At 39.5% G+C, this 26,662-nt stretch overlaps 1 protein-coding gene across 1 annotated transcript in view; it reads left to right on the top strand.

The window, feature by feature from the left end:
• Gucy2f (guanylate cyclase 2F, retinal) overlaps nucleotides 1–26,662 on the top strand; it is a 131,515-nt gene that overhangs the window by 12,064 nt on the left and 92,789 nt on the right. Inside the window, exon 2 of the mRNA XM_060374654.1 lies at nucleotides 1,985–2,286. Coding sequence (XP_060230637.1) covers nucleotides 1,985–2,286 — 302 coding nt within the window. The remainder of the gene's footprint in view (nucleotides 1–1,984; nucleotides 2,287–26,662) is intronic.

The raw sequence follows: 26,662 nt of genomic DNA, 5'->3' as shown, positions 1-26,662 counted from the left end.
ATGCAACCATAGGCACATTGTGAGTCAACCCCAGGCAGCTTCAGTTCAGTGCTAAAGGCATGTGATCTTGTGAGAGGTGGCTCTCTTGAGCTGAGGTTAATTATTCGTGAGGCATTAGCTCTTATATGCTAACATTCTCGGTAGCCAGGGAAATGAGTGTCAGTCCTGAAGTGTGTGTCTGGATGGCATATCCTAATAGCTCCCACTGCTTAACCACCCAGAGTACATAGTTCTATTTAATGTTTTCCATGCAGTTATTTCAGCATCCCTTAAGGGAATTAAATAAAACTTTTTGGTAACTGTGATCAGGTCCGTTTATCACTGCCTTTGCAGGAGAAATGGCAACAATGACTTACTTGCCAAGAACACCGATGAACTAACCAACTAAAGCACATGGTTTAACTAATATCTCCAGATGCCCCACCCCCACTCAACAGACATGTGATTTGACTGACTGGATCAAATGAATTTATGTTAGATGATGTAGTTCGGAAAGGGCTTCTCTTCCGAAGTTCAACTCTTGAGTTGCCAAACCTCTCTGTTACCACATTTTACCATTCTATGGTGTGTGATTATTAACAACGGACACAGAATTCTTTGTGTGGCTCAAGACATAGCTCCAAAAATATGTTTAGAGAATTCAAAGGCAGGTCTGAATATCCGAATACATTTGGATCCTCTTAGGTATTTTTTTTTTTTTTGTAAGAGCTAATGGTCATTTAGGAACTCAAATTCAGCTGGGTTGTATTTGTATAAAATCCATCTTATAAGGTACTGGATACACTAAAATTTAAGAGGTGGCAGCTCTAGTTCCAAAGCAAAACTTTCCAGGAATATTTACAAAGTTTAAAAAAAGCTTTGAAGACACTTGAAGCAATACAGTAATGCCAAGACGAGTCATTGAATATAATTAACACACTTAGTTCCTGAGATTAAAGGTTCCATAGAAGCATGTATAATTAATATTTACCAGAGGTGATAGGACTTTTGCTTTTCTTCAAGGAGCTCAAAATACTTGCCAGGCATTATCTAATTAAACTACTCAATGTACCTGTGAAATGCATTGGAATCTGCATTTTAAAGATGTGGGCACTGAAGCACAAGTGGACTTAAACTAAACTCATTTAGCATCCCAAGGACAAAATTGGATATAAGACTTTCAGTCTCATGATCTAGCTTGTCATTCTTCAACCGTGGCCCCCTTTAATCCAGTCTATTCTAGCATAGCCTTGCCAAACAACATAGTTTCATAAGTCTGGGAAGAATTAAATTGAGTGCAAAGTAATTCCAATTATAGGGAGGTTAGATTGAAAAAGTTGAACATATCATCCACAATATTAGTAGCATTATGGATGAGTAAATGTTAGTGCCATTCATTGCCTATAATAGCTTTGATAAGAGTGGGGAACATTAGTCAAAATATACTGGAGTGCAAATTTGTAATGAGTGGACAGCAAAAAAACAAAAACAAAAACAAAAACAAAAAACAGTAGTGGCTATGAGTCTCTTTCCCAGTATCTTTCTTATACAGGAGTAGATATTATTCATCTAGTGCTATGTACTAGACACATCTTGTGAATTTTCCTGTTGGATTATTACTACCTCTTCATGTATTATTGACATCTGGAGGAACAGTGAGGACAAGTCATTTACTCAGAAGTACACAGCTAATACCTAGTGCTATCAGGATATAAACTTAATAGACCTTTCAACCTCAGGGCCTCTTTGCTGTCCCTAACTTATACTATTAGTCCTGTCTAGGATTAGTCCCTGCAGCCCATGAACATGTCCCTCTTGCCTCTCTATACAACTCAGAGTTCCCACAAATAACTCAGACTTAACTTAGGATCCTGGTATATTGCTCATCTTATGTGGGCATAGGAAAGAAATTATTTCTAAATGATAGAGCACATTTACTTCTGTTTGGTTTCTGACTGTACGCTTTACTACCATAACCTTTTTTTTTTCCACCCCCTGGTTTCAGTAATCATCATGTGTATGCATTCAGCCTTGATTGGGGGAGAGACTCAGATACACTTCTTGGAATTGGCTCATGATCTGAAAATGACAGATGGGACTTATGTCTTTGTCCCTTATGATGTGCTGCTCTACAGTTTACCTTATAAGCACACCCCCTACCAGGTCCTGAAGAACAATCAAAAGCTCCGGGAAGCCTATGATGCTGTGTTGACTATTACAGTGGAGTCCCATGAAAAGACCTTCTATGAAGCCTACACAGAAGCAGCAGCCAGTGGAGAAATACCTAAGACGCTTGACTCACACCAAGTAAGTCCAGATGCGCAAGTTGTCATAAGCTGAGAATATAAAAATATGGAAAAACAAATGACTATTTTTTTCTCTACCAAATATTCTGAGAATTATTTTCTTGTCAGATGAATAGCTGCCAACTTTCCCCCCAATTCTTATGGCTTTTTCTTCTCTCTGGTAACCAAAAAAAAAAAAAAGAAAGAAAGAAAAGAAAAAGAAACAAATGCATTTCAACATCTGCTGGGGTTCTTCAAGGGGAGCTAATAAAATAGAGGTCCTTCTTGTGACCCAAGTTTGGAACCAATTTACCAACAAGACAAAAAGACAGCAGGCTGCAACTGTAGGCCACTGAGGAAAGCTGGCAGAGGGAGAGGTGGTCTTCCCGGGAAGTCTGTGTGTGTGTGTGTAAAATAAAACGGAATGGAAGGGGAATAAAGCAGAGAAATAGGTGGAGAGCAAATATAGAAGTAAAGAAGAACACTCAGAAGAATGAGAGGAAGACAGGAAGGCAACAGAGGTGCTTATGTTAGAAAAATACACACAGAAGCTTCCTCTCCCCTTCCTCCCTCACTTCTTTCCTTTCTACCCCTTTCCTCTCTCCTTATCTCCATCCTTCACTTCCTCCTTCTCTTCCTTTCTTCCTACCTTTCTTCTTCCTTTCTTTTCCCTCTCTCCCTCTGCCTCTTTTTCTCCTTTCTTCCTCCCCCTTTTTCCTTCTTGCCTTCCTTCCTTTCTTTTTCCCTTTCCTCCCCTTGTTTCTACCCCCTTTCTTTTCCCCAACATTCTTTTCCCCTCCCCTTCCCTTCCTCTCCCCTTCCCCTTCTTTCTTTTGTGACAAGCTCCTATTATAACAGATTCTGGCTTGGAACTTATAATCGCCTTGCCTCTACTTCCTAAGTGTTAGAATTCCAGTTGTGTGCACCCACTCCAAGCTCAGGTGGTACTTTCTAGAGACTAGAAGTTAGATGCAGACAGTGAGCACTTTCATAAGTAGTTAGAATGGCATGTGGATAAATTTCAAAGTTCAGGAATTTATTAAGCGTGTTATATTAGTGCTATTGATTCTCACTATAAATAACAGAGGGTTTCACATACATTGTACTAAATAATTATTATTTTGCAAAATGTGAAACTGACAGCTCTATTGGTGGTCAACCCAGCAAATTAGTCATGTCATCTATGAACCAGCTTGTTTTCACGGTTACACTTTTCAAATCTCAGATTTCCTTAATGTCCTCAAATGACTGCCACAGTTCCAGACATTTTACATAGCATGGATGCTCAGAAATGCAAAAGAGGAATGTTTCTTTCTTGCATTTTTGTTCAAGGTTGGGAAAATATTCTCTAGAAGTTGACCATGTAGACTTTCCCTTATACCCTCTTTGTCATAATTGTGTCTCTTACTAACACGTGGATCAATAATCTGGAGAGAGGAAACACCACAGTGATTTAGTCTATAGATGACAGCAGAGCATGAACAAAACTGAAATTCAGTTAGTAAAGGAAAAGGGAGATGCTGTTTAATTCTCACATTTGCCAATAACATGCTTTCAGGCTAACTTCTCCTTTTTTTGTCCAGTTGGTTCTTTCATATGAATAAGTGATTCATATGAAATTTAGGATCATATATGATTTCCTGCATTGATAGCAAAGATTTTTCAGATTGTTTTTCCTTTATGAAAACTGAGTTCCCAAAATACTTATAACACTGAATTTGTTCTGCATTATTGCTGATAGATATATTATAAATCTCTTTTAGGGAATACACACACACCTGAACACAACTGTTTAACATAGGATTATAGGACTCCTTCAAATTACTAAGAATGGTTGGTCAAACCATTCATTTTGTGATGTAGTTATGCACAAATGATTAGGTGGTTAATTTTTGAAATATAGTCTGAAAAGTAATCTTTTTCTGATTATAGATCATCAGATTGAGGGAAGAAGAGGAGTGTGAGTATGTGTGTGTGTACATATTTATGAACACATGCATTAATATAAAAACTCATACTTTGCACTCTAGATATTTGGTTCAATCCCTTTGAGCTTGTGTAAAACATAAGATAATTAAGGCAAAAAAGACATCATTAGCTTGGTTGCTAGGCAGCCTGAACTCTGCTTTAGACAAGGAAATAGAGAGATACAACACAGAATACAGAATTTATTTTTAAAAAGATGTCATGGATGCATTTCTACTCCCACTTTTCCCACACCTAGGCTAACCAGTATAACTAAACAATGTAAAGAATGATAGGTGAGATAGTCTCATGTCTCTAATAAGCAAACCCTCATTTAAAAAATTACTCCTTTTAAAAGATATTTTTGAAGGCAGCTAGCATAGCAGGAATAAACTATAAAGAGGAGTTAGGCAAACTTGGGTATACATCCCAGCTTTCTGGGGAAAGACATAGTTACAGCTAGATAGGAGTAAGAAATTGTATAATAGGGTGACTGTAGCTTAGATGTTGTAAAAGGTTTTCAAAAAGGTAGAGGAAAAGATTTTTTAAATATTTTTATTATTAAGTGATATATGAATGATGTCTTATTTATATTAGTTATCTGATAAATGCTATAACGTTTAAGATATTATAGAAGATAAACATGTATAAAAACATCACATGTTATTCCATGAACCCGTATAATTTTGTGTTTTAATGTGTCAGTTAAAAGTAAGCAAAAATAAAAACATAAAAGCCAGATCTCATCCCTAATATCTTTGGAAAGTTGCTTGGAGTTTCTGACTCTCAGTTTCTCCATCTATAAATTAGGAAGGCTTACCTCCTGGGAGTCTTTTTTTTTCTTCCCCTGGGAGTCTTTTAATGTTTGAACAAAGTAGCACGTATAAACTGAATAGTTCTATGCTTGGCTCATTCCTAACTTCTTTTCTACTTTTTTTTTTTCGTTTGAGGCCAGCATGATATTGTTGATTGGTGGTGACCCAGTATCAATGTACAGTCTCACTAGCTATAATTTCTTTGTTTGGGGTTTTAAAAGCTTTTAATTTTTAAAAAAATCTACTTTTAAAATTTTGTTTGATCATGTTACATAAGGTTCTTTACATGCAAGTATGTAATTACTTTGAGCGTATCCTCTATCTTGTTCTTTCATATACCATCCCATTCATCCCTTTTGTCTCCTCTAGACAGTTTTATTTCTACTTTCACAAAATCTGTGAATATATGAGTTTACATATCAGGTATCCATCAACAGATGAATGCATAAAGAAACTGTGGTATAGATACACAATGGAACATATTTTAGTAGAAAAGAACAATGAATTTATACAGATTCTTATTTTCTTGATGTTTTCCGAGGCTCTTTCAATATTTCCAGCATTTGACATTATTTGGCTTTGAGAATTTATTTATTTATTTTTATTATTAGTTAAAGTTTATTAACTCTGTATCCCAGCTATATCCCGCTCCCTCATTCAATCCCAATCCCACACTCCCTCCCTCATCTCCTCCCTGCCCCTTTCCAAGTCCACTGATAGGGGAAGACCTCCTCCCCTTTCATTTGGCCCTGTTTTATCAGGTATCTTCAGGACTGGCTGCAAAGTCCTCCTCTGTGGCCTAGCAGGGCTGCTCCTCCCTTGGGGAGTGGGGAGTTCAAAGAGCCGGCCATTGAGTTCATGTCAAAAATAGTTCCTGTTCCCCTTACTAGGCAAACCCACTTGGTTACTGAGCTGCCATGGGATACATCAATCTGGCCCTTTCTCAGACAGTTAGGAATAGTGCTTCCTCAAGACCCAGCTATACCACTCCTAGGCATATATCCAAAAGTTGCTCAGGTACACAACAAGAACATTTGCTCAACCATGTTTGTGGCAGAAACCATTTGTTTGTAATAGCCAGAAACCTGGAAACAACCCAGATGTCCATCAATGGAGGAATGGATACAGAAATTGTGGTATTTTTACACAATGGAATACTACTCAGCAATTAAAAACAAGGAAATCATGAAATTTGCAGACAAATGGTGGGATCTAGAAAAGATCATTCTGAGTGAGGTATCCCAGAAGGAGAAAGACACACACGGTATATACTCACTTATTTAAACTTATAAGATATGATAAACATAATGAAATCCATACACCTAAAGAAGATGGCTTTGAGAATTTTAAATGGGTTTCTTAGACTAAATGATTGCATTCATTCAATGTTGGTTTATCTCTGGCTTATGTTGTTTATTCCTTTTCAATAAATAGATAAATTGTTGTTCATTGAGTCACCATGTGCTAAGCACTATGATTAACTGCTGAGAGAGGAAAGAAGGAATAAGACAGGAAAAGTTTCCCTTAGTGGTGTGTTTGAGCAAGTTTATCAAAGCCAAACTGATTTACCAAAATCAAATGAATATATCCTTAAAATATGGATATATTATTATTTTGCTTAATAACTTTCAATGGAACTGAAATTTCTCTACATAAGCTTCATTGACCACAGAAAAGACTTCAAAAACACTTAATTTATTTCTTGCTTTATTCAAAAGGTAAAATATAAAGACTAAAACCAAAGACTTTAAAGAGACTAAATATCAAAGAGTTGACTATACATAGATTTCCAAGTCAGGAAATGCTAAAATGTTTACAGCAACAAAAAAGCTCTCCTTAAGCTTCCATCTTTCCTTCATCAGAAGAACTCACTGTCATGGGGCTTAGGTCTTTATTCTTTTATACACACATACACACATACATATACACACACACAAACACACACACACACACAGTCCCCTGGGCTGGAGTTACTGGCTACCTGACATGCGTGTTTTAAACCAAACTCAGGTTGTCATAAATAGCATTATGATTTGAGCCATTTTTTCACCCTAATATTATGCTAACTACCACACTGTTATTAGTATATCTTGATTACTCAGTTTTGGCCATTCTTTGCATTCATATTCCAGTGGAGGAGGACTGCGCTACACCCATGAGTATTTCTTTTTAGTTATTTTTATTCATCTTTCATATATTACATCCCAACTGCAGTTTCCCTCCCACTCCTGCCCCTAGCTTTTCCAGTTCACCTTCCCCATATCCATCCCTCTCTGCTGCCTTCCCTCAGAAAAGAGTAGGCCTTCCAGGGACATCAACCATAGCATAAAAAGCTACAATAAGACCAGACACATACCATCACATCAAGGCTGGACAAGGCAACCCAGTAGTGGGAAAAGGGACCCACACACAGGCAGAAGAGTCAGAGATACCCCACCTTCCCATTGTTAGATTCCTACAAGAACATCAAGCTACTCATCCATAACATATATGGAGAGGGCCTAGGTCAGATCTATACAGGCTCTCAGACCTCTGTGAGCCCCCATGAGTCCTGGTCAGTTGATGCTGTAGGCTGTGTTCTTGTGGTGTCTCGGCCCTCTGATTTTTCTGGTCATTCCTCAGACTCCTCCACAGGACTCTCAGAGCTCCACCAAATGTTTGTCCATGGGACTCTGCATTTGCTCCTATCAGCTGCTGGATGAAGTATCTCTGATTTTTTTGATGATGATTCTGCTAGGCTCCTGTCCCAACATATTCTGCAGGCAGTGTTTTTTAATATGGTATCCATTTCAGAATCATTCAATGATGATCCCGCAAAACTCAAAAGTTTATGTGGTGCATATGTTACAACAATACCAGCAAAATTTACCTTGTACACAAAATAAACTGACTTTAATTTGCATTTCTAAGTCATTCCATGCTTTCTGATAAGACTGTAAAATCCTCTGAAAACAATTTTATACTTGGTAAAGCCTGTAAAATCCCTTCTCAACTTTGTTTTGCTTGAGGCCCTTTGCATTCCTAGTCCCATCTAAACCTATGCTTTTTAAGAGTGACATAGAATTATTTGTCTGAAATTTCCATTGCCACATTTTACAAACACCTGTTTTTTCTTCTATACGGTGTGCACTACATTTCATAACTTTCATGACTCCCACTTTTCTTGATTTGTTTTCTTATTTATTTATTTATTTATTTATTTATTTTTTAATGCAGTTTATTCAGGAACCTTGAACAATCATCTGACCCTGGGGAAAGCCAGCCCACAGCTTAAATAGCCTCTGGGTAGCCAACCCCAGGATGCCACGTGGGCAATGCAGATAGGTCCACATACATGGAAGCAAGCCAGATCCTCAGCCTTAGCCAAATGTGGAGTTGTTTGTGACAGAGAGCACTCACCATCGGGAAGGTGGAAGGCGGAAACCAGCTCCATCTTTAAGGCACAGCATTCCGCAGCTCTCTACAGTTCCCCCTTTTTGCTTTAGACGCATCAGGCAAGAGTAGAGGTCTGATCTCTGATATTAGAAATAAATTGGGACTTTGTACCGATGTTCATTTAGGTGTCATCCACCCAAAGAGCATCAGACCCGTCTGATACCTTTTTCTCAGAGGCGGGACCTGGGGCATCAACCCGCATGCAATCAGACATGCTCTTCTTTGGGTCCAAAGCGGCTGACCCTGAGTGCAGTGCTTAGCCTCGCATCCTGAGCATAACATTTTAGCTTTTTATGGTAGCCAACCATGCTTGGGGAGACTGTCCTGCTTCAATGGCTGTAAAGGCCTGAATGGTCATGGCTGCATTACGCTGTTGTGAGACTCTAATCTTGCATATATACCACGGGCAAACCAAGGAGACCAACACCAGAAGGCCTGCTAACGCTCCCATGCCCGCCCATTCCTTCAGATGATTCATGACTGCAGCAATCCATGATGATAATCCTGTGGCTAGTCCTGTGTCTACTCTGGTAGAATTTACCGTGACAATGGCCACTCTCAGCTGCTCCATCGTAGTATCGAATTCTCCAGTCCAATTACCTAAAATATAGCTAGACAATTGTTTAGACAGATTTGCAGCACAAGGAAAATTCTCATGTTGTATGCTAGTGACTCAAAGTCCAGCATACTTTCATTGGCAGCCAAGTTGAGCGATTTGCCATAGGGTATCAATTTGCTCCTGCACGAGGTCAATCCTCTGATTAAACACCATCAAGCCTCCTTTTAGTTGAGCATTAATTCCTTTTTGTACATCTAAGGCATGAGCTACATTGGCTAAAAGGTTATTCAGGGTCTGAGCAGTCTGCCCAGTATGACTCCTGGCTAATGCCGTGGTGGTAGCTCCAACAGCCGCCAATGAAATGGCAGTAACAATGGCGGCTGTAATTCCAAGATCCCTTTTCTGTCTGAAGAGAGTCATAGCGTGAGGGGCATCAAAGGGCACAGGCACCCAGCGAGGCATGCGAGTAACCAGCTAGTAAATTTACTAGCATTCCAGCATTGGGGAAAAAAGCAAGTATCATTACCACAATTACTTGGCTCTATCTGGCTAATAATGAATAAAAATGGGGGATATAAACAAACAGGTGTGGGCTTATAGGAAATATTATGAGAAGCCTTAACCCCCTCGTTGGAACATCCTGCATCATTTCTAGAACTAGCAGTGGTGGTGTCCGAGGTCTGAGTAGGTTCAGGAGACCATTGCCCCCAGGGGCGAGACGTGCTCCATGTAAATTGACTAACTCCATGTATTCCTCCACTTTTGAAAGTCATTTAAGGTTCTTAAATTTCCTTTTTTTTTAAATTTTTCATCAATTACACTTTATTCATTCTGCATCCCCCCATAAGCCCCTCCCTCCTCCCCTCCCAATCCCACCCTCCCTCCTCCCTCTGCATGCATGCCACTCTCCCAGTCCACTGATAGGGGAGGTTCTCCTCTCCTTTCTGATCTTAGTCTATCAGTTCTCGTCAAAAGTGGCTGCATTGTCCTCTTCTGTGGCCTGGTAGGGCTGCTCCCCCCTCAGGGGGAGGTGATCAAAGAGCAGGCCAATCAGATTATGTCAGAGGCAGTCCCTCTTCCCATTACTAGGTAACCCACCTGGACACCGACCTGCCCTGGGCTACATCTGTGCAGGGGTTCCAGGTTATCTCCATGAATAGTCCTTGGTTGGAGTATGAGTCTCTGGGAAGTTCCCTGTGTTCAAATTTTCTTGTTCTGTTGCTCTCCTTGTGGAGACCCTGTCCTCTCCAGCTCTTAATATTTCCCACTTCTTACATAAAATTCTATTCACTCTGCCCAACTGTTGGCCATCAGGCTCAGCATCTGCTTTGATAGTCTGTAGGGCAGAGTCTTTCAGAGGCCCTCTGTGGTAGGTTCCTAGGTTGTTTCCTGTTTTCTTCTTCTTCTGATGTCCATCCTCTTTGCCTTTCCGGATGGGGATTGGGCATTTTGGATAGGGTCCTCTCTCTTGCTTAGTTTCTTTAGATGCACAGGTTTTAGTGGGTTTGTCCTATGTTGTATGTCTATATGGGTGAGTATATACCATGTGTGTCTTTTTGCTTCTGGGACAACTCACTCAGGATGATCCTTTCCAGATCCCACCATGTACCTGCAAATTTCATGATTTCCTTATTTTTCATTGCTGAGTAATATCCCATTGTGTAGATGTACCACATTTTCTGCATCAATTCTTCAGTTGAGGGGCATCTGGGTTGTTTCCAGCTTCTGGCTATTACAAATAAAGCTGCTACAAACATGCTTGAGCAAATTTCCTTTTTGTGTGCTTGAGCCTCTTTTGGATATATGCCTAGGAGTGGTATGGCTGGATCTTGGGGAAGCACTATTCCTAGTTGTCTGAGAAAATGCCAGATTGATTTCCAGAGTGGTTGTACAAGTTTACATTCCCACCAGCAGTGGAGAAGGATTCCTCTTTCTCCACAACCCCTCCAGCATGTGTTGTCACTTGAGTTTTTGATCTTGGCCATTCTCATGGGTGTAAGGTGAAATCTCAGGGTTGTTTTGATTTGCATTTCCCTAATGGCTAGTGAGGTTGAGCATTTCTTTAAGTGCTTCTCTGCCATTCGGTATTCCTCTACAGAGAGTTCTCTGTTTAGCTCTGTTCCCCATTTTTTAAGTGGGTTACTTGGTTTGCTGCTTTTCAGCTTCTTTAGTTCTTTATATATACTTGATATGAGTCCTCTGTCAGATAAAAGGTTGGTGAAGATTCTTTCCCAATCTGTAGGTGGTTGCTTTGTTTTGATGACGGTGTCCTTTGCTTTGCAGAAGCTTTTCAGTTTCATGAGGTCCCATTTATTGATTGTTGCTCTTAGAGTCTGTGCTGTTGGTGTTCTGTTCAGGAAGTTTTCCCCTGTACCAATGAGTTCTAGGGTATTCCCCACTTTTTTTTCTAGCCGATTTAATGTGTCTGGTTTTATGTTGAGGTCTTTGATCCACTTTGACTTCAGTTTTGTGCAGGGTGATAAGTATGGATCTATTTTCATTTTTCTACATGTAGACATCCAGTTGGACCAGCACCATTTGCTGAAGATGCTATCTTTTTTCCATTGTATGGCTTTGGCGTCTTTGTCAAATATCAGGTGTCCATAAGTGTGTGGGTTTATTTCTGGGTCCTCTGTTCGGTTCCATTGATCCACCATTCTGTTTCTATGCCAGTACCATGCAGTTTTTATTATTGTTGCTCTATAGTACAACTTAAGATCAAGGATGGAGATACCTCCAAAAGATCTTTTATTGTAGAGGATTGTTTTAGCAATTTTGGGTTTCTTGTTACTCCATATGAAGTTGAGAATTTTTCTTTCCAGGTCTGTAAAGAATTGTGTTGGTAATTTGATGCGCATTGCATTGAGTCTGTAGATTGCTTTTGGTAAGATGGCCATTTTTACTATGTTAATCCTGCCAAGCCATAAGCATGGGAGATCTTTCCATCTTCTCATATCTTCTTCTAGTTCTTTCTTCAGAGATTTGAAATTTTTTTCATACAAGTCTTTGACTTCCTTGGTTAGGTACCTTATGTCATTTGTGGCTATTGTGAAGGGTGTTGTTTCCCTAATTTCTTTCTCAGCCCTTTTGTCTTTTGTATACAGGAGGGCTACTGATTTTTTTCAGTTAATTTTGTATCCGGCCACTTTGCTGAAGGTGTTTATCAGCTGTAGGAGTTCCCTGGTAGAGTTTTTGGGGTCGCTCACGTATACTATCATATCATCTGCAAATAGTGATTTGTTTTCTTATTTATTTTGTTGAATACCTCTCCTAGTAGCAGCTGAAAAAAGAATGTGGGGTAAATAAAGTTTTGTGCCCAGAAAAATCTTTTTTTTATTTTAATTTTCTTTTCTTCACAATTTATTCATTATATATCCTGATTGAAGTCCCTTCCCACAACTCCCCCCAGTCCCACCCTTCCTCCTTCTTCCTCCTATTCCATTCCCCTAGTCCACTGAAAGGGGTTAGTTCTCCACCATTGGCATCTGCCCATAACCTCTTAAGTGTCATCAGGACTGCCTGGATCCTCTTCCTCCATGGCCTGGCAAGGCTGCATCATCAGAGGTGAGTGATCAAAGAACAGTCAACTGAGATTGTGATAGAGGCAGCCCTTGCTCCCCTCACTCAGAGATCCACATGGAGCTGGAGCTGCCAATTGGCCACGATTGAGCAGGGTGTCTAGGTCTTCTCCATGCATGGTCCTCCATTGGTGCATCACTCTTTTCAGGATCCCCTGGGCTCAGATCCTTTCTCTTTGTTGGTCTCCTTGTAGGGCTCCTGTCCCTTCCATGTCCCTCTGTCCCCACAGTTCTCTTCTTCCATAAGACTCCCTTCACTCAGCCCAAAGTTTGGCTCTGAGTCTCAGCATCTGCTTTGATCCCTTTTGGAAGGATCCTTTCAGAGGACCCTCTATAGTATACTCCTCTCCCATCAATTCTGGTGTCTATCTTTTTTCCACCTTGAATGAGATTTAAGCATCCTCTCTAGGGTCCTCCTTAGTGTTTAGCTATTTTAGGTCTGTAGATGGCTATCCTATATTCTATAGCTAATATCTGCTTATAAGTGAGTGTATACTATGCTTGTCTTTCTGTTTATGGGTTACATCACTCAGGATGATCTCTTCTAGTTCTATCCATTTGCCTGCAAATTTCATTTTTTTTTTTGTTTTAATAGCTGAGTAGTATTCCACTGTGTAGATGTACCATAATTTCTGCATCCATTCCTCCCTTGAGGGACATCTAGGTTGTTTCCAGATTCTAGCTATTATGAATAAAGCTGCTATGAACATAGTTGAGCAAATGTCTTTATTGAATAGTGGAGCAACTTTTGGGTATATGCCCAGGAGTGGTATAGCTTAATCTTGAGGCAGTGCTATTCCCAATATTCTGAGAAAGTACCAGATTGATTTCCAATGGTTGTACAAGTTTGCACTGCAAACAGCAATGGAGGAGGGTTCCCCTTTCTCTACATCCTTTCCAGCATGTGATGTCACTTGAGTTTTTGCTTTTAGCCATTTTGACAGGTGGAATCTCAGAGTTGTTTTGATTTGCATTTCCCTGATGAGCTTCATAGAATGAGTTTGGTAATGTTCCCTCTGTTTCTATTTTGTGGAATAGTTTGAAGAGTATTGGTGTTAGCTTTTCTTTAAAGGTCTGGTAGCATTCTGCACTGAAACCATGTGGCCCTGGGCTTTTTTTTTTTCCCCTTCGGAATGGAGACTTTTGAAGACAGCTTATCTTTCCTTAGGGGATATAGGACTATTTAATTTATTTACCTGGTCTTGATTCAGCTTTGCTAAGTGGAATCGATCAAGAAAATTGTTTGTTTCATTTAGAATTTTCAAATTTTGTGGTATATAGGCTTTTGTAGTAACGCCTAAACTTTGTTTGGATTTCCTCAATGTCTGTTGTTATGTCCCCCTTTTTGTTTCTGATTTGTTGATTTGGATAGTGTCTCTCTTCCTTTTAGTTAGTTTGGCTAAGGGTTCGTCTATATTGTTGATTTTCTCAAAGAACAAACTGTTGTTTTCATTGATTCTTTGAATTGTTCTCTCTGTCTCTAGTTTATTGATTTCAGCCCTGAGTTTGATTATTTCCAGCCACGTACTACTCCTCTTGGGTGTGTCTGCTTCTTTTTTTTTCTAGGGCTTTCAGAAGAGCAGTTAAGTTGCTTGTATAAGATGTTTCAAATTTCTTTTTTTTTTAATTTATAAACTGGATACTATATTTCTTTTTTTAGTTTTAATTTTTATATTAATTAGAGTTTATTCACTTTGTATCCCAGGTGTATCCCCCTCCATCATTCCCTCCCCATTCCACTCTCCATATCTCATCTCTTTTCATGCCAGTGCTTCAAATTTCTTTATGAAGGCACCTAGTACTATGAACTTTCCTCTTAGCACTGCTTTCATTGTGTCCCATAAGTTTGGGTATGTTGTGCCTTCATTTTCATTGAATTCTAGGAAGTCTTTCATTTTTCTTTTTCTTTCTTTCTTTCTTTCTTTCTTTCTTTCTTTCTTTCTTTCTTTCTTTCTCTTTCTCTTTCTTTTTTTATAATTTATTCACTTCATCCTGATTTTAGACCCTTCCCTCATCTCCTCCAGGTCCCACTCCTCCCTCTTTCCTCCTATCCTTTTCCCTATTTCTCAGGAAGGGGGTCTTTCTTTTGTTCTTTCTTCTCTCTCTCCTTTCTCTCTCTCTCTCTCTCTCTCTCATTCTCTCTCTTCCTTTTTCTTTCATTCTCTCTTTTTCTCTTTCTCTTTCTTTCTCTCTCTTTCTTTTTTCCTTCTTTCTTCTCTCTCTCCCTCTCTTTTTCTTTCTTTACTTTCTTTCTTTCTCTTTCTCTCTCTCTCTTTCTTTCTTTTTTTCTTTCTTTCTTTCTTTTTCTTTCTTTCTTTCTTTCTTTCTTTCTTTCTTTCTTTCTTTCTTTCTTTCTTTCATGACGCAGCTGTCATTGAGTAGAGAGTTGTTCGGTTTCCATGTGTGTGTAGGCTTTTTGCTATTTCTGTTGTTGTTGAGGTCCAGCTATAGTGCATGGTTGTCTGATAGGATACAAGAGTTTAATTCAGTCTTCTTGTATCTGTTGAGGCTTGCTTTGTGACCAAATACATGGTCTATTTTGGAGAAGGTTCCATGAGGTTTTGAGAGGAAGGTAAATTCTTTTGTGTTAAGAAGAAAGGTTCTGTTTTTGTCTGTTAGGGCCATTTGAATAAAAACATCTGTCAGAATCATTTTTTCTTTGTTTAATTTCTGTTTTGTTCACCTGTACTTTGTTGAGGGTGGGGGTGTTGAAGTCTCCCACTATTATGTGTGCATATCTATGTGTGGTTTAAGTATGTTTAATATTTACTTTATAAATGTGTGTGCCCTCATATTTGGGGCATAGGTGTTCAGAATTGTGATGTCTTCTTGGTGGAATTTTCCTTTGATGAGAATGAAGTGACCTTCCCCATCTTTTTTGATGAATTTTCTTTGAAAGTCTATTTTATTAGATAATAGAATGGCTACTCCTGCATGCTTTTTGGGTCTGTTTTCTTGGAAAGATGTCTTCCAGTTCTTTACTCTCATGTAATATCTATCTTTGCGACTTAGGTATGTTTCTTGTATGCAACAGATTGTTGGGTTTTGTTTATGGGATCCATTCTCTTAATCTGTTTCGTTTTATTGGAGAGTTGAGCTCATTGATGTTGAGAGAGATTAACGACCAGTGGCTGTTAGATCCTTTGATTTTGCTCTTGGTTGTGTTAGTGAGTTTGTATGCTTGGCTATTTTTAGTTTTGATGTTGTGGGGTTATTTATTTCCTGTGTTTTCCTGAATGTAGTTAGCTTTCTTGGGTTGTATTTTTCCTTCTAGTATCTTCTGTAAGGTGGGATCTATGTGTAGGTATCGTTTAAATTTGTTTTTGTCATTGAATGTCTTGTTTTCTCCATCCATGATGTTGAGAGTTTTGCTGGTTATACTAGTCTGAACTGACATCTGTGTTCTCTTCTGGGCTGCATGATATCTGTCCAGGCCTTTCTGGTTTTCATAGTCTTTGTTGAGAATCAGGTGTGATAATGATAGGTTTGCCATTATGTTTCTTGGTCTTTTTCCATTGCAGCTTTTAGTATTTTTTCTTTGTTCTGTATACTTACTGTTTTGATTATTTTGTGGTGGCAGGGTTTTCTTTTCTGGTCTAATATATTAATACAGATTAGGTGTTCTTTAGGCCTCTTATAGGCCTTGCCTTTAAATTGGAGACATTTTCTTCTATGATTTTGTTGAAAATATTTTCTGTACCTTGGCGACAAGAATATAATTTTTCCTCTATTTCTGTTATTTTTATATTTGTATTTTCCTGTTGTCCTTGATTTCTTGGAATGTTTGTGTCAGGAATTTTTTAGATTTGCCTTTTTCTTTGACAATACATCTATTTCTTCCATGGTATCTTCTACAACTGAGAGTGTATGTGTTTCTTTAATTTTTTTTTTTTTTTGCTGGCCTCTCTCCATCTGTCTCAGGTGTCCCTGGCTGTCTCAGGTGTTGGCTGTTAGTTTCTAGTGCCTGTTAGAATCCTGGAATGGGGAGAATCCCCTTGGCAGGAAGATGGTTGTTCCTGAAGGAGGCCTCCTCAGCTTTTTGGGTATGGTCACTGGATTGATGGTACTTCTCAGGGAATTGCCACAGCTCACCTCAGGTGTATGGACCTGTGGAGTAACTGGGCTTGTTGGTATTCCAGGGGCCTTCCTCTCACAACGTGAAGTCCTGGAGACAGTGGCCCTGGGTTTCTTGCTCTGAATTAGTGAGCTTCTGCTGCTGCTTATACACTGTTTGCTGGGCAGAGCTCTCCTGTAGAACCAGGGACCCCCACAGATTGGTCAGTTTACCTAGGGAGACAGGTTGTGCTTTAGAGCAGCATCTGAGGGCTGATTCCGTGGGTCCCAGGTGCCTATAGGTCTGAGGTTGGAGCTCTGTGCCCCAGTACCCAAGTTATAATCAGTGGCAGGTTAGTGCAGCACACAGGCGTGTGGCCATAGGTAAAGCTCTGATCCTGTGGGAACCCAGGAAATTTTCCGGGGATTAGCTGGATGTCCTGAGGTCAGACCTGATATTTCTCTCACTGTAGGATTTCCTCCCAACAGGGACATCCAGTCTGTGGTGTTTGGGGATCCACAGTTCAGTCTGGGTTGGTGAGTAGAGCACAAAGGCACAGGCAAGTTGCTCTGCATTGACAACTGAGGACTGCAAGAACCCAGGAACTTTGCATCAGAACTTTGGGGGGAGCTGAAGAGAGGGGGTTGGCAGGGTTCCCAGAGGTCAGACCTGATGTTTCCTTCACTATGAGGCTCTCTCCAGACAGGGAAACCCAGTCTCTGGTGTTTTGGGGCCCACAGTTCTGTCTGAGATGGTAAGTCGCCTGTGCAATCAAGTGTCTTTGGGCTGGCAGCTGAGTGCTGTCTGGGAACCTGGAACGTTTCTGGGGTTTAGCTGGGTGACCTGAGATTGGACCAGATTGCTTCCCACACCATGGACTTTCCTATCACCTGGGAAATACAATTGCTGTTGTTTTAAGACCCATAATTTGGTCTGTTGGTCACTGTGCAGTCACTGCTGTCTTGCTGGTCAGACACAGTATCCTCCCTGTGCTGCCATCTTGGATCTGTGCCCAGAAAATCTTTGGTCTATCTTTGCTAAATCAATGTTGGTGAAATTTTTTTCCTTAGTCCTTTGAAGTTTACATTTTTTAAATATATATACTATTATTATTATTTACACTTTATTCACTTTGTAGCCCCCATAAGCCCCTCCCTCCTCCCCTCCCAGTCCCACCCTCCCTACCCTTTCTTCATGCATGCCCCTCGCCAAGTCCACTGATAGGGGAGGTCCTCCTCTCCTTCCTTCTGAGCTTAGTCTATCAGATCACATCAGGAGTGGCTGCATTGTCATCTTCTGTGGCCTGGTAAGACTGCTCTCCCCTCAGGGGGAGGTGAACAAAAAGCAGGCCTATCAGATTGTGTCAGAGGCAGTCCCTCTTCCCATTACTATGTAACCCACTTAGACACTAAATTGCCATGGATTACATCTGCACAGGGGTTCTAGGTTATCTCCATGCCTGGTACTTGGTTGGAGTATGGGTCTCTGGGAAGACCCCTGTGTTCAAATCTTCTAGTTCTGTTGGTCTCCTTGTGGGGATCCTGTCCTCTCCATAACCTACTATTTCCCACTTCTTACATAAGATTCCATGCACTCTGCCCAACAGTTGATCATAAAGTCTCAGCCTCTTTGATAGTCTGGAGGGCAGAGCCTTTCAGAGGCCCTCTGTGGCAGGTTCCTAGGTTGTTTCCTGCTTTCTTCTTCTTCTGAAGTCCATCCTTTTTGCCTTTCGGGATGGGGATTGAGCGTTTTAGTCAGAGTCTTCTCTCTTGATTAGTTTCTTTAGATGGACAGATTTTTTGTTTATCTTATAAGTCTATATGAGTGAGTATAGACCATGTGTGTCTTTCTGCTTCTGGGACAGCTCACTCAGGATGATCTTTTCCAGGTCCTACCATTTACCTGCAAATTTCATGATTTCCTTAGTTTTCATTGCTGAGTAATACTCAATTCTATAGATGTACCACAACTTCTGCATCCACTCTTCAGTTGAGGGGCATCTGGGCTGTTTCCAGCTTCTGGCTATTACAAATAAGGCTGATACAAACATGGTTGAGTAAATGTCCTTATGGTGTACTTGAGCCTCTTTTGGCTATATGCCTAGGAGTGGTATGGCTGGATCTTGAGGAAGCACTATTCCTAGTTGTCTGAGAAAGTGCCAAATTGATTTCCAGAGGGGTTATACTAGTTTACATTCCCACCAGCAGTGGAGGAAGGTTCCACTTTCTTCACAACCTTTCCAACATGTATTGTCAGTTGAGTTTTTGATCTTGGCCATTCTGATGGGTGTAAGGTGAAATCTCAGGGTTGTTTTGCTTTGCATTTCCCTAATGGCTAATGAGGTTGAACATTTCTTCAAGTGTTTCTCTGCCATTCGATATTCCTCTATTGAGAATTCTCTGTTTAGCTCTGTTCCCCATTTTTTAATTGGATTACTTGGTTTGCTGCTTTTCAGGTTCTTTAGTTCTTTATATATACAGGATATGAGTCCTCTGTCAGATATATACTTGGTGAAGATTCTTTCCCAATCTGTAGGCAGTCACTTTGTTTTGATGACGGTACCCTTTGCTTTACAGAAGCTTTTCAATTTCATGAGGTCCCATTTATTGATTGTTGCTCTTAGAGCCTGTGTTGTTGGTGTTCTGTTCAGAAAGTTTTCTCCTGTACCAATAAGTTCTAGGGTATTCCCCACTTTTTTTTCTAGCCAATTTAATGTGTCTGGTTTTATGTTGAGGTCTTTGATCCACTTGGACTTCAGTTTTGTGCAGGGTGATAAGTATGGATCTATTTTCATCTTCTACATGTACACATCCAGTTGGACCAACACCATTTGTTAAAGATGCTATCTTTTTTCCATTGTATGTTTTTGGCATCTTTGTCAAAGATCATGTGTCCATAAGTGTGTGGGTTTATTTCTGGGTCCTCTGTTCAGTTCCATTGATCCACCATTCTGTTTCTATGCCAGTACCATGCAGTTTTTATTACTGTTGCTCTATAGCACAGCTTAAGATCAGGGATGGAGATACCTCCAAAAGATTTTTTATTGCAGAGGATTGTTATAGCAATTCTCAGTTTCTTGTTATTCCATACGAAGTTGAGAATTTTTCTTTCCAGGTCTGTAAAGAATTGTGTTGGCAATTTGATGAGAATTACATTGTGTCTGTAGATTGCTTTTGGTAAGATGGCCATTTTTACTATGTTAATCCTGCTAAGCCATGAGCATGGGAGATCTCTCCATCTTCTCATGTCTTCTTCTAATTCTTTCTTCAGAGACTTGAAATTTTATTTCATACAAGTCTTTGACTTGCTTGGTTAGGGTTACACCAAAGTACTTTATGTCATTTGTGGCTATTGTGAATGGTGTTGTTTCCCTAATTTCTTTCTCAGCCCTTTTGTCTTTTGTATACAGGAGTGCTACTAATTTTTTTGAGTTAATTTTGTATCCGGCCACTTTGCTGAAGGTGTTTATCAGCTGTAGGAGTTCCCTGGTAGAGTTTTTGGGGTCGCTCAGGAATACTATCATATCATCTGCAAATAGTGATAATTTGACTTCTTCCTTTCCAATCTGTATCCCCTTGATCTCCTTCAACTGTGTTATTGCTCTAGCAAGGACTTCCAGCACTATGTTGAAAGAGATATTGAGAGAGTGGGCAGCCTTGCCTTGTCCCTGATTTCAGTGGGATTGCTTTAAGTTTCTCTCCATTCAGTTTGATTTTGGCTATAGGCTTGCTGTATATCGCCTTTACTATGTTTAGAAATGTGCCTTGTTTCCCTGATCTCTCCAATACTTTAAACATGAATGGATGTTGGATTTTGTCAAATGCTTTTTCAGCATCTAGGGAGATCATCATGTGGTTTTATTCTTTCAGTTTGTTAATATGGTGGATCACATTGATGGATTTCTATATATTGAACCACCCCTGCATACCTGGGATGAAGCCTACTTGGTCATAGTGGATAATATTTTTGATGTGTTCTTGTATTCGGTTGGCAAGTATTTTGTTGAGTATTTTTTCATCAGTGTTCATAAGGAAGATTGGCCTGAATTTGTCTTCCTTTGTTGAGTCTTTGTGAGGTTTAGGTACCAAGATGACTGTGGCTTCATAGAATGAGTTTGTTAATGTTTCTTCTGTTTCTAATTTATGGAATAATTTGAAGAGAATTGGAGTTAGCTCTTCTTTGAAGGTCTGGTAGAATTCTGCACTGAAACCATCTGGTCCTGGGCTTTTTTTTGGATGGGAGACTTTTGATGACTGCTTTTATTTCCTTGGGGGATATAGGACTCTTTAATTGGTTTACGTGGTCCTGATTCAGCTTTGGTAAGTCAAATCGATCAAGAAAATTGTCCATTTCATTTAGATTTTCAAATTTTGTGGCATATAGACTTTTGAAGTAAGTCATAATGATTGTTTGGATTTCCTCAGTGTCTGTTGTTATGTCCCCCTTTTCATTTCTGATTTTGTTGATTTGGGTGGTGTCTCTCTGCCTTTTAGTTAGTTTGGCTAAGGGTTTGTCGATCTTGTTGATTTTCTCAAAGAACCAGCTCTTGGTTTCATTGATTCTTTGAATTGTTTTATTTGTTTCTAATTGATTGATTTCAGCCCTGAGTTTGATTATTTCCAGCTGTCTACTCCTTTTTGGTGTGTCTGCTTCTTCTTTTTCTAGGATTTTTAAGTGGGCCATTAAGTTGCTTGAACGAGCTGTCTCGAATTTCTTCTTGAAGGCACTTAGTGGTATGAACTTTCCTCTTAGCACTGCTTTCATTGTGTCCCACAATTTTGGGTATGTTGTGTCTTCATTTTCATTGATTTCTAGGAAGACTTTAATTTCTTTCTTTATTTCTTCCCTGACCCAGCTGGCATTTAGTAACAAGTTGTTCAGTTTCCATGTATATGTAGGCTTTTTGCTATTTCTGTGGTTGTTGAGGTCCAGCTTTATTCCATGGTGATCAGACAGGATACAAGGTATTATTTCAATCTTCTTGTATCTGTTGAGGCTTGCTTTGTGATCAACTATGTGGTCTATTTTGGAGAAGGTTCCATGAGGTTCTGAGAAGAAGGTAAATTCTTTTGTGTTTGGGTGTAAGGTTCTGTAAATGTCTGTTAGGTCCATTTGACTCATGACCTCTGTTAGAGACATTGTTTCTTTGTTTAATTTCTGTTTTGTTGACCTGTCCTTTGTTGAGAGTAGGGTGTTGACGTCTCCCACTATCAATGTGTGGGGATTTATATGTGGTTTAAGTTTTATCAATGTTTCTTTCACAAATGTGGGTGCCCTTGTATTTGGGGCATGGATGTTCAGGATTGTGATGTCTTCTTGGTGGAATTTTCCTTTGATGAATATGAAGTGTCCTTCCCCATCTCTTTTGATTAATTTTGGTTGAAAGTCTATTTTATCAGATATTAGAATGGCTACCCTGCTTGTTTCTTGGGTCCATTTGCTTGGAAATTCGTCTTCCAACCCTTTACCCTCAGGTAATGTCTATCTTTGTGCCTTAGGTGTGTTTCTTGTATGCAACAGATTGCTAGGTTTTGTTTATGTATCCATTCTGTTAGTCTGTGTCTTTTTATTTGAGAGTTGATTCCATTGATGTTGAGAGAGATTAATGACCTGTGGCTGTTAGATCCTTTGATTTTGATGTTGGCTGTGGTCATAATGTTGTGTGCTTGATTGTTTTTTGTTTTACTGTAGTAAGGTTAATTATTTCCTGTATTTTCTTGAAAGTAGCTAATTTTCTTGGGTTGTATTTTCTGTTCTTGTGTCTTCTGTAATGCTGGATTTGTGTGCAGGTATTGTTGAAATTTGTTTTTGTCATTGAATATCTTGTTTTCTCCGTCTATGAGGACTGAGAGTTTTTCTGGGCATAGTAGCCTGGGCTGACATCTGTGTTCTCTTAGGGTCTGCCTGATATCTGTCCCGGCCCTTCTGACTTTCATAGTCTCTGTTGAAAAGTCAGGTGTGATTCTAATGGGTTTGCCATTATATGTTACTTGCCCTTTTTCCCTTGCAGCTTTTAGTATTTTTTTTTTTTTTTTTTGGCCTGGGACTGTGGCTTATTGGGGATGGAATTTAGGTCCTCAAACTTTCTAGGCTATCAGTTTACCACTGAGCTAAATCTTCACCTTTATTTATCTTATTTTTGATGTAATGAACTATAATGATGTATGAATCTTTAACACATCTTATACTATTCCTTTGGTAGACCCTTTGGTCTAAGAGCCCATTCTTCCTTGGGTAGTTTGTTTTATTATTTATTTGATATTCTTTTCTTTTTTATTGTATATTATTATTAGTTATATTTTATTAACTCTGTATCCCAGCTGTATCCCACTCCCTTATTCCCTCGCAATCCCACCTTTCCTCCCTCAGCTTCTCCCTGCCCCTTTCCAAGTCCACGGATTGGGGAAGACCTCCTCCCCTTTCATCTGGTCCTGTTTTATCAGGTATCTTCAGGGCTGGCTGCAAGTCCTCCTCTGTGGCCTAGCAGAACTGCTCCTCCCTTGGGGGGTGGGAAGTCAAAGAGCCTGCCATTGAGTTCCTGTCAGAGATAATCCCTGTTCCCCTTACTATGGGAAACCAATTGGTTATTGAGCTACCACGAGCTTCATCCGAGTAAAGGTTCTAAGTTATATCCATACATGGTCCATGGTATATACTCGCTTATATAAACCTACAAGAAATTATAAACATAATGAAATCTATACACCAAAAGGAGATAAACAAGAAAGCAGACACGAGGTAAGATGATCAATACTCACTCAGAAGGCATCTGAAAGACCCTACCAAGCAGCGTTTCAAAACAGATACTAAGACTCATAACCAAACCTTCGGCAGAAGGGGAGCTAGTATGACGGGGAAATGATAGGACTCCCACAAGGACCAAATATATCTGGGCACAGGGTTTTTTCCTGAAACTATTTGATATTATTTTCAATAATATTTTTCTTAGTTATTTTTAGGAAGACAATTAGCTAGGAAAGATTTTTCTAAATTGATTTTTTATATTAAAGATATTGAAATATTTTATCTGAATAAGTGACGAGGAGCTAGGGATGTAGCTCAGTTGGTAAAGTCCTTATCTAGTGTGCAGAAAGCCGTGGGTTTAACTCACAATGCTGCATTACAATCCCAGCACTCAAGGAGAAAGAAGCAGGAAGATGAAAAGTTTAATTTTATTCTTGGTTACATAGGGAGTTTGAGATCTGCCTGAGATATTTTACACCCTGTCAGGAACAAGCAAACAAGCATGAAATAGCAATAAACAAATAAGAGAAATGAATAGTTTTTAGTTCTATTTTATTTTGTTCTTATTGCATATTTTAAAAATTATTAGAATTCAAATTGGCATTTCCATATGCCCTTTCTATCCTGAACACTGTTCCAAGCTCCTAAAAGTACCTCCTAATTAATTTCTGTCCCTTCTCCCTTTTGTCCTTCCTTTTATCTAGAGACACCTGTTCTGTTATATACTCCTACATGTTAATTTATTATTTTTCTTAAATGAGTGAGAACACATGGTATTTGTATCTCGTTTGATTTTACTTAAGATAAGGTTCTCTACTTCCATCCATATTGCTGCATATGACAAATTCTCATCTTGAACAGATTCCTTTTCTTTATCTGGGTTGCTTTTGTATTCTGCCTATTTTGAATAGTGTTGCAATAAACATGGAGGTGCATGTATCTTTTGTGTAAACATTTCATCTGCTTTCTCTATATGATGGACTGATCTTTTAATTATTTTATTATTCTGTTAAATTTTCCATATTTTTTATTTGGCTTACCTTATTGAATTTCTCAACTTTGTGCTCTTAGCCTTTTACTAACTTTTTGTAAAAATGCTTAGTTACAAACTTTTTAATTTCCAAGAGTACATTCTATATTAGTAGTGTCCTGTTTCATCAAGGACAAACTACATTTGTTCTTCAGGATTTATGGTATATTGATTTCAGAATTTCCCCAAGCTATAAAAGTCTGTGGATTCTCAAGTTCTTTACATAACGTGGTATGGTATTTGTATGTAGCCTGTGCTCATCTTCCTACATGATTTGAATCACTATTAAATGATTTATGGTTCTCTGCACTCTGCCTAAAGTTTGGCTATGAGTCTCAGCATCTGCTTTGATACCCTGCTGTGTAGAGTCTTTCAGAGACCCCCTGTGGTAGGCTCCTGTCCTGTTCCCTGTTTTCTCTTGCTTCTGGGATCTATCCCATTTGCCTTTCTGAATTGAGGATTGAGCATTAAGCAATTTTCCTAGGGTCATTCTTCTTTCTTAGTTTCTTCAGGTGTACAGATTTTGTATGTTTATCCTATATTATATGTCTAATATCCACTTATGAGCATATACCATGTGTGTCTTTCTGCTTCTGTGTTACCTCACTCAGGATAATCTTTTCTAGTTTCCTTTATTTGCCTGCAAATTTCATGATTTTTCTTGCTTTTAATTGCTGAGTAGTATTCCATTATTTAAATATACCACAATTTCTGTATCCATTCCTCAGTTGAGGAAGAGATAGAAAGGCCTGGAGGGGACAGGAGCTCCATAAGAAGACCAACAGAACCAAAAAAATCTGGGCCCAGGGATCTTTGCAGAGACTGATACTCCAACCAAGGACCATGCATGGAGATAAGCTAGAACCCCTACTCAGATGTAGCTCATGGCAGCTCAGTCTCCAAGTTGGTTCCCTAGTGAGGGGACCAGGGGCTGTCTCTGACATGACCTCTGTGGCTGTCTCTTTGATAACCTCCCACCTTGTGGGGCAGCCTTTCCAGGCCACAGAAGAAGACAATGCAGCCAGTCCTGATGAGACCTGATAGTCTAGGGTCAGATGGAAGGGGAGAAGGACCTCCCTATCAGTGTACTAGGAGAGGAGCATAGGAGGAGAAGAGCTATTGAGGGTGGGACTGGGAGGAGACAAGGGAGGGGGTTACAGCTCAGAAACAAAGTGAATAAATTGTAACAAATAAATAAAAAATAATAAAAAAGAAAAAGATTTACAGTGTCTAATACAAATTCTATACATGTCTTATACTGTATTATATGGAGAACAACAAAAAAGTTTCAAATATACACACATTCTTCTCAGCTATATATACATGCAGATATATGCATACAAATTTGTATGCATGCAAATATGTTTTGCATTTTTTGGTAGAATAAGATCTTATTAACTACAATTTATTCACTTTGTATCCCAGTTGTAGCTCCCTCCCACCTCCCCTCCTAATCGCACCCTCCATCTCTCTTCTTCTCCTGTGCCTGTCCCCCAGTCCACTGATAGGGGACGTCCTCCTCCCCTTCCGTCTGACCATAGTCTATCAGGTCTCATCAGGACTGGCTGCATTGTTTTCCTCTGTGGACTGGTAAGGCTACTCCCCCCTCAGGGAGAGGCGATCAAAGAGCCACCCCATGAGTTCATGTCAGAGACACTCCCTGTTCTTATTATGGGGAACCCTCTTGGACACTGAGCTTCCATGGGCTACTTCTGTGCAGGGGTTCTAGGTTATCTCCATGCACGGTCCTTGTTTGGAGTGTCAGTCTCACAAAAGACCCCAGATTTGTTGGTTCTGTTGCTCTCCTTGTAGAGCTCCTGTTCCCTCCAGGTCTTTCTATCTCCCCTTCTTTCATAAGATTCCCTGCATTCTGCCCAAAGTTTGGCTATGAGTCTCAGCATGTTTTGATACTCTGCAGGGTAGAGTTTTTCAGAAGCCCTCTGTGATAGGCACCTGTCCTATTCCCTGTTTTCTACCTGCCTCTATGTTCTTCCTGTTTCCTTTTCTGAATGAAGACTGTGGTGCGTTTACACAATGGAATTCTACTCAGCAATTAAAAACAAGGAAATCATGAAATTTGCAGGCAAATAGTGGGATCTACAAAAGATCATCCTGAGTGAGGTATTCCAGAAGCAGAAAGACACAGATGGCATATACTCACTTATAAATGGATATTAGACATATAATATAGGATAATCATACTAAAATCTGTACACCA

Source organism: Meriones unguiculatus, chromosome X (genome assembly GCF_030254825.1).
Source record: "Meriones unguiculatus strain TT.TT164.6M chromosome X, Bangor_MerUng_6.1, whole genome shotgun sequence".
Lineage (NCBI taxonomy): Eukaryota > Metazoa > Chordata > Mammalia > Rodentia > Muridae > Meriones > Meriones unguiculatus.
Note: the sequence above shows the minus strand (reverse complement) of the source record. Positions and strands in the feature narration are given on the sequence as shown.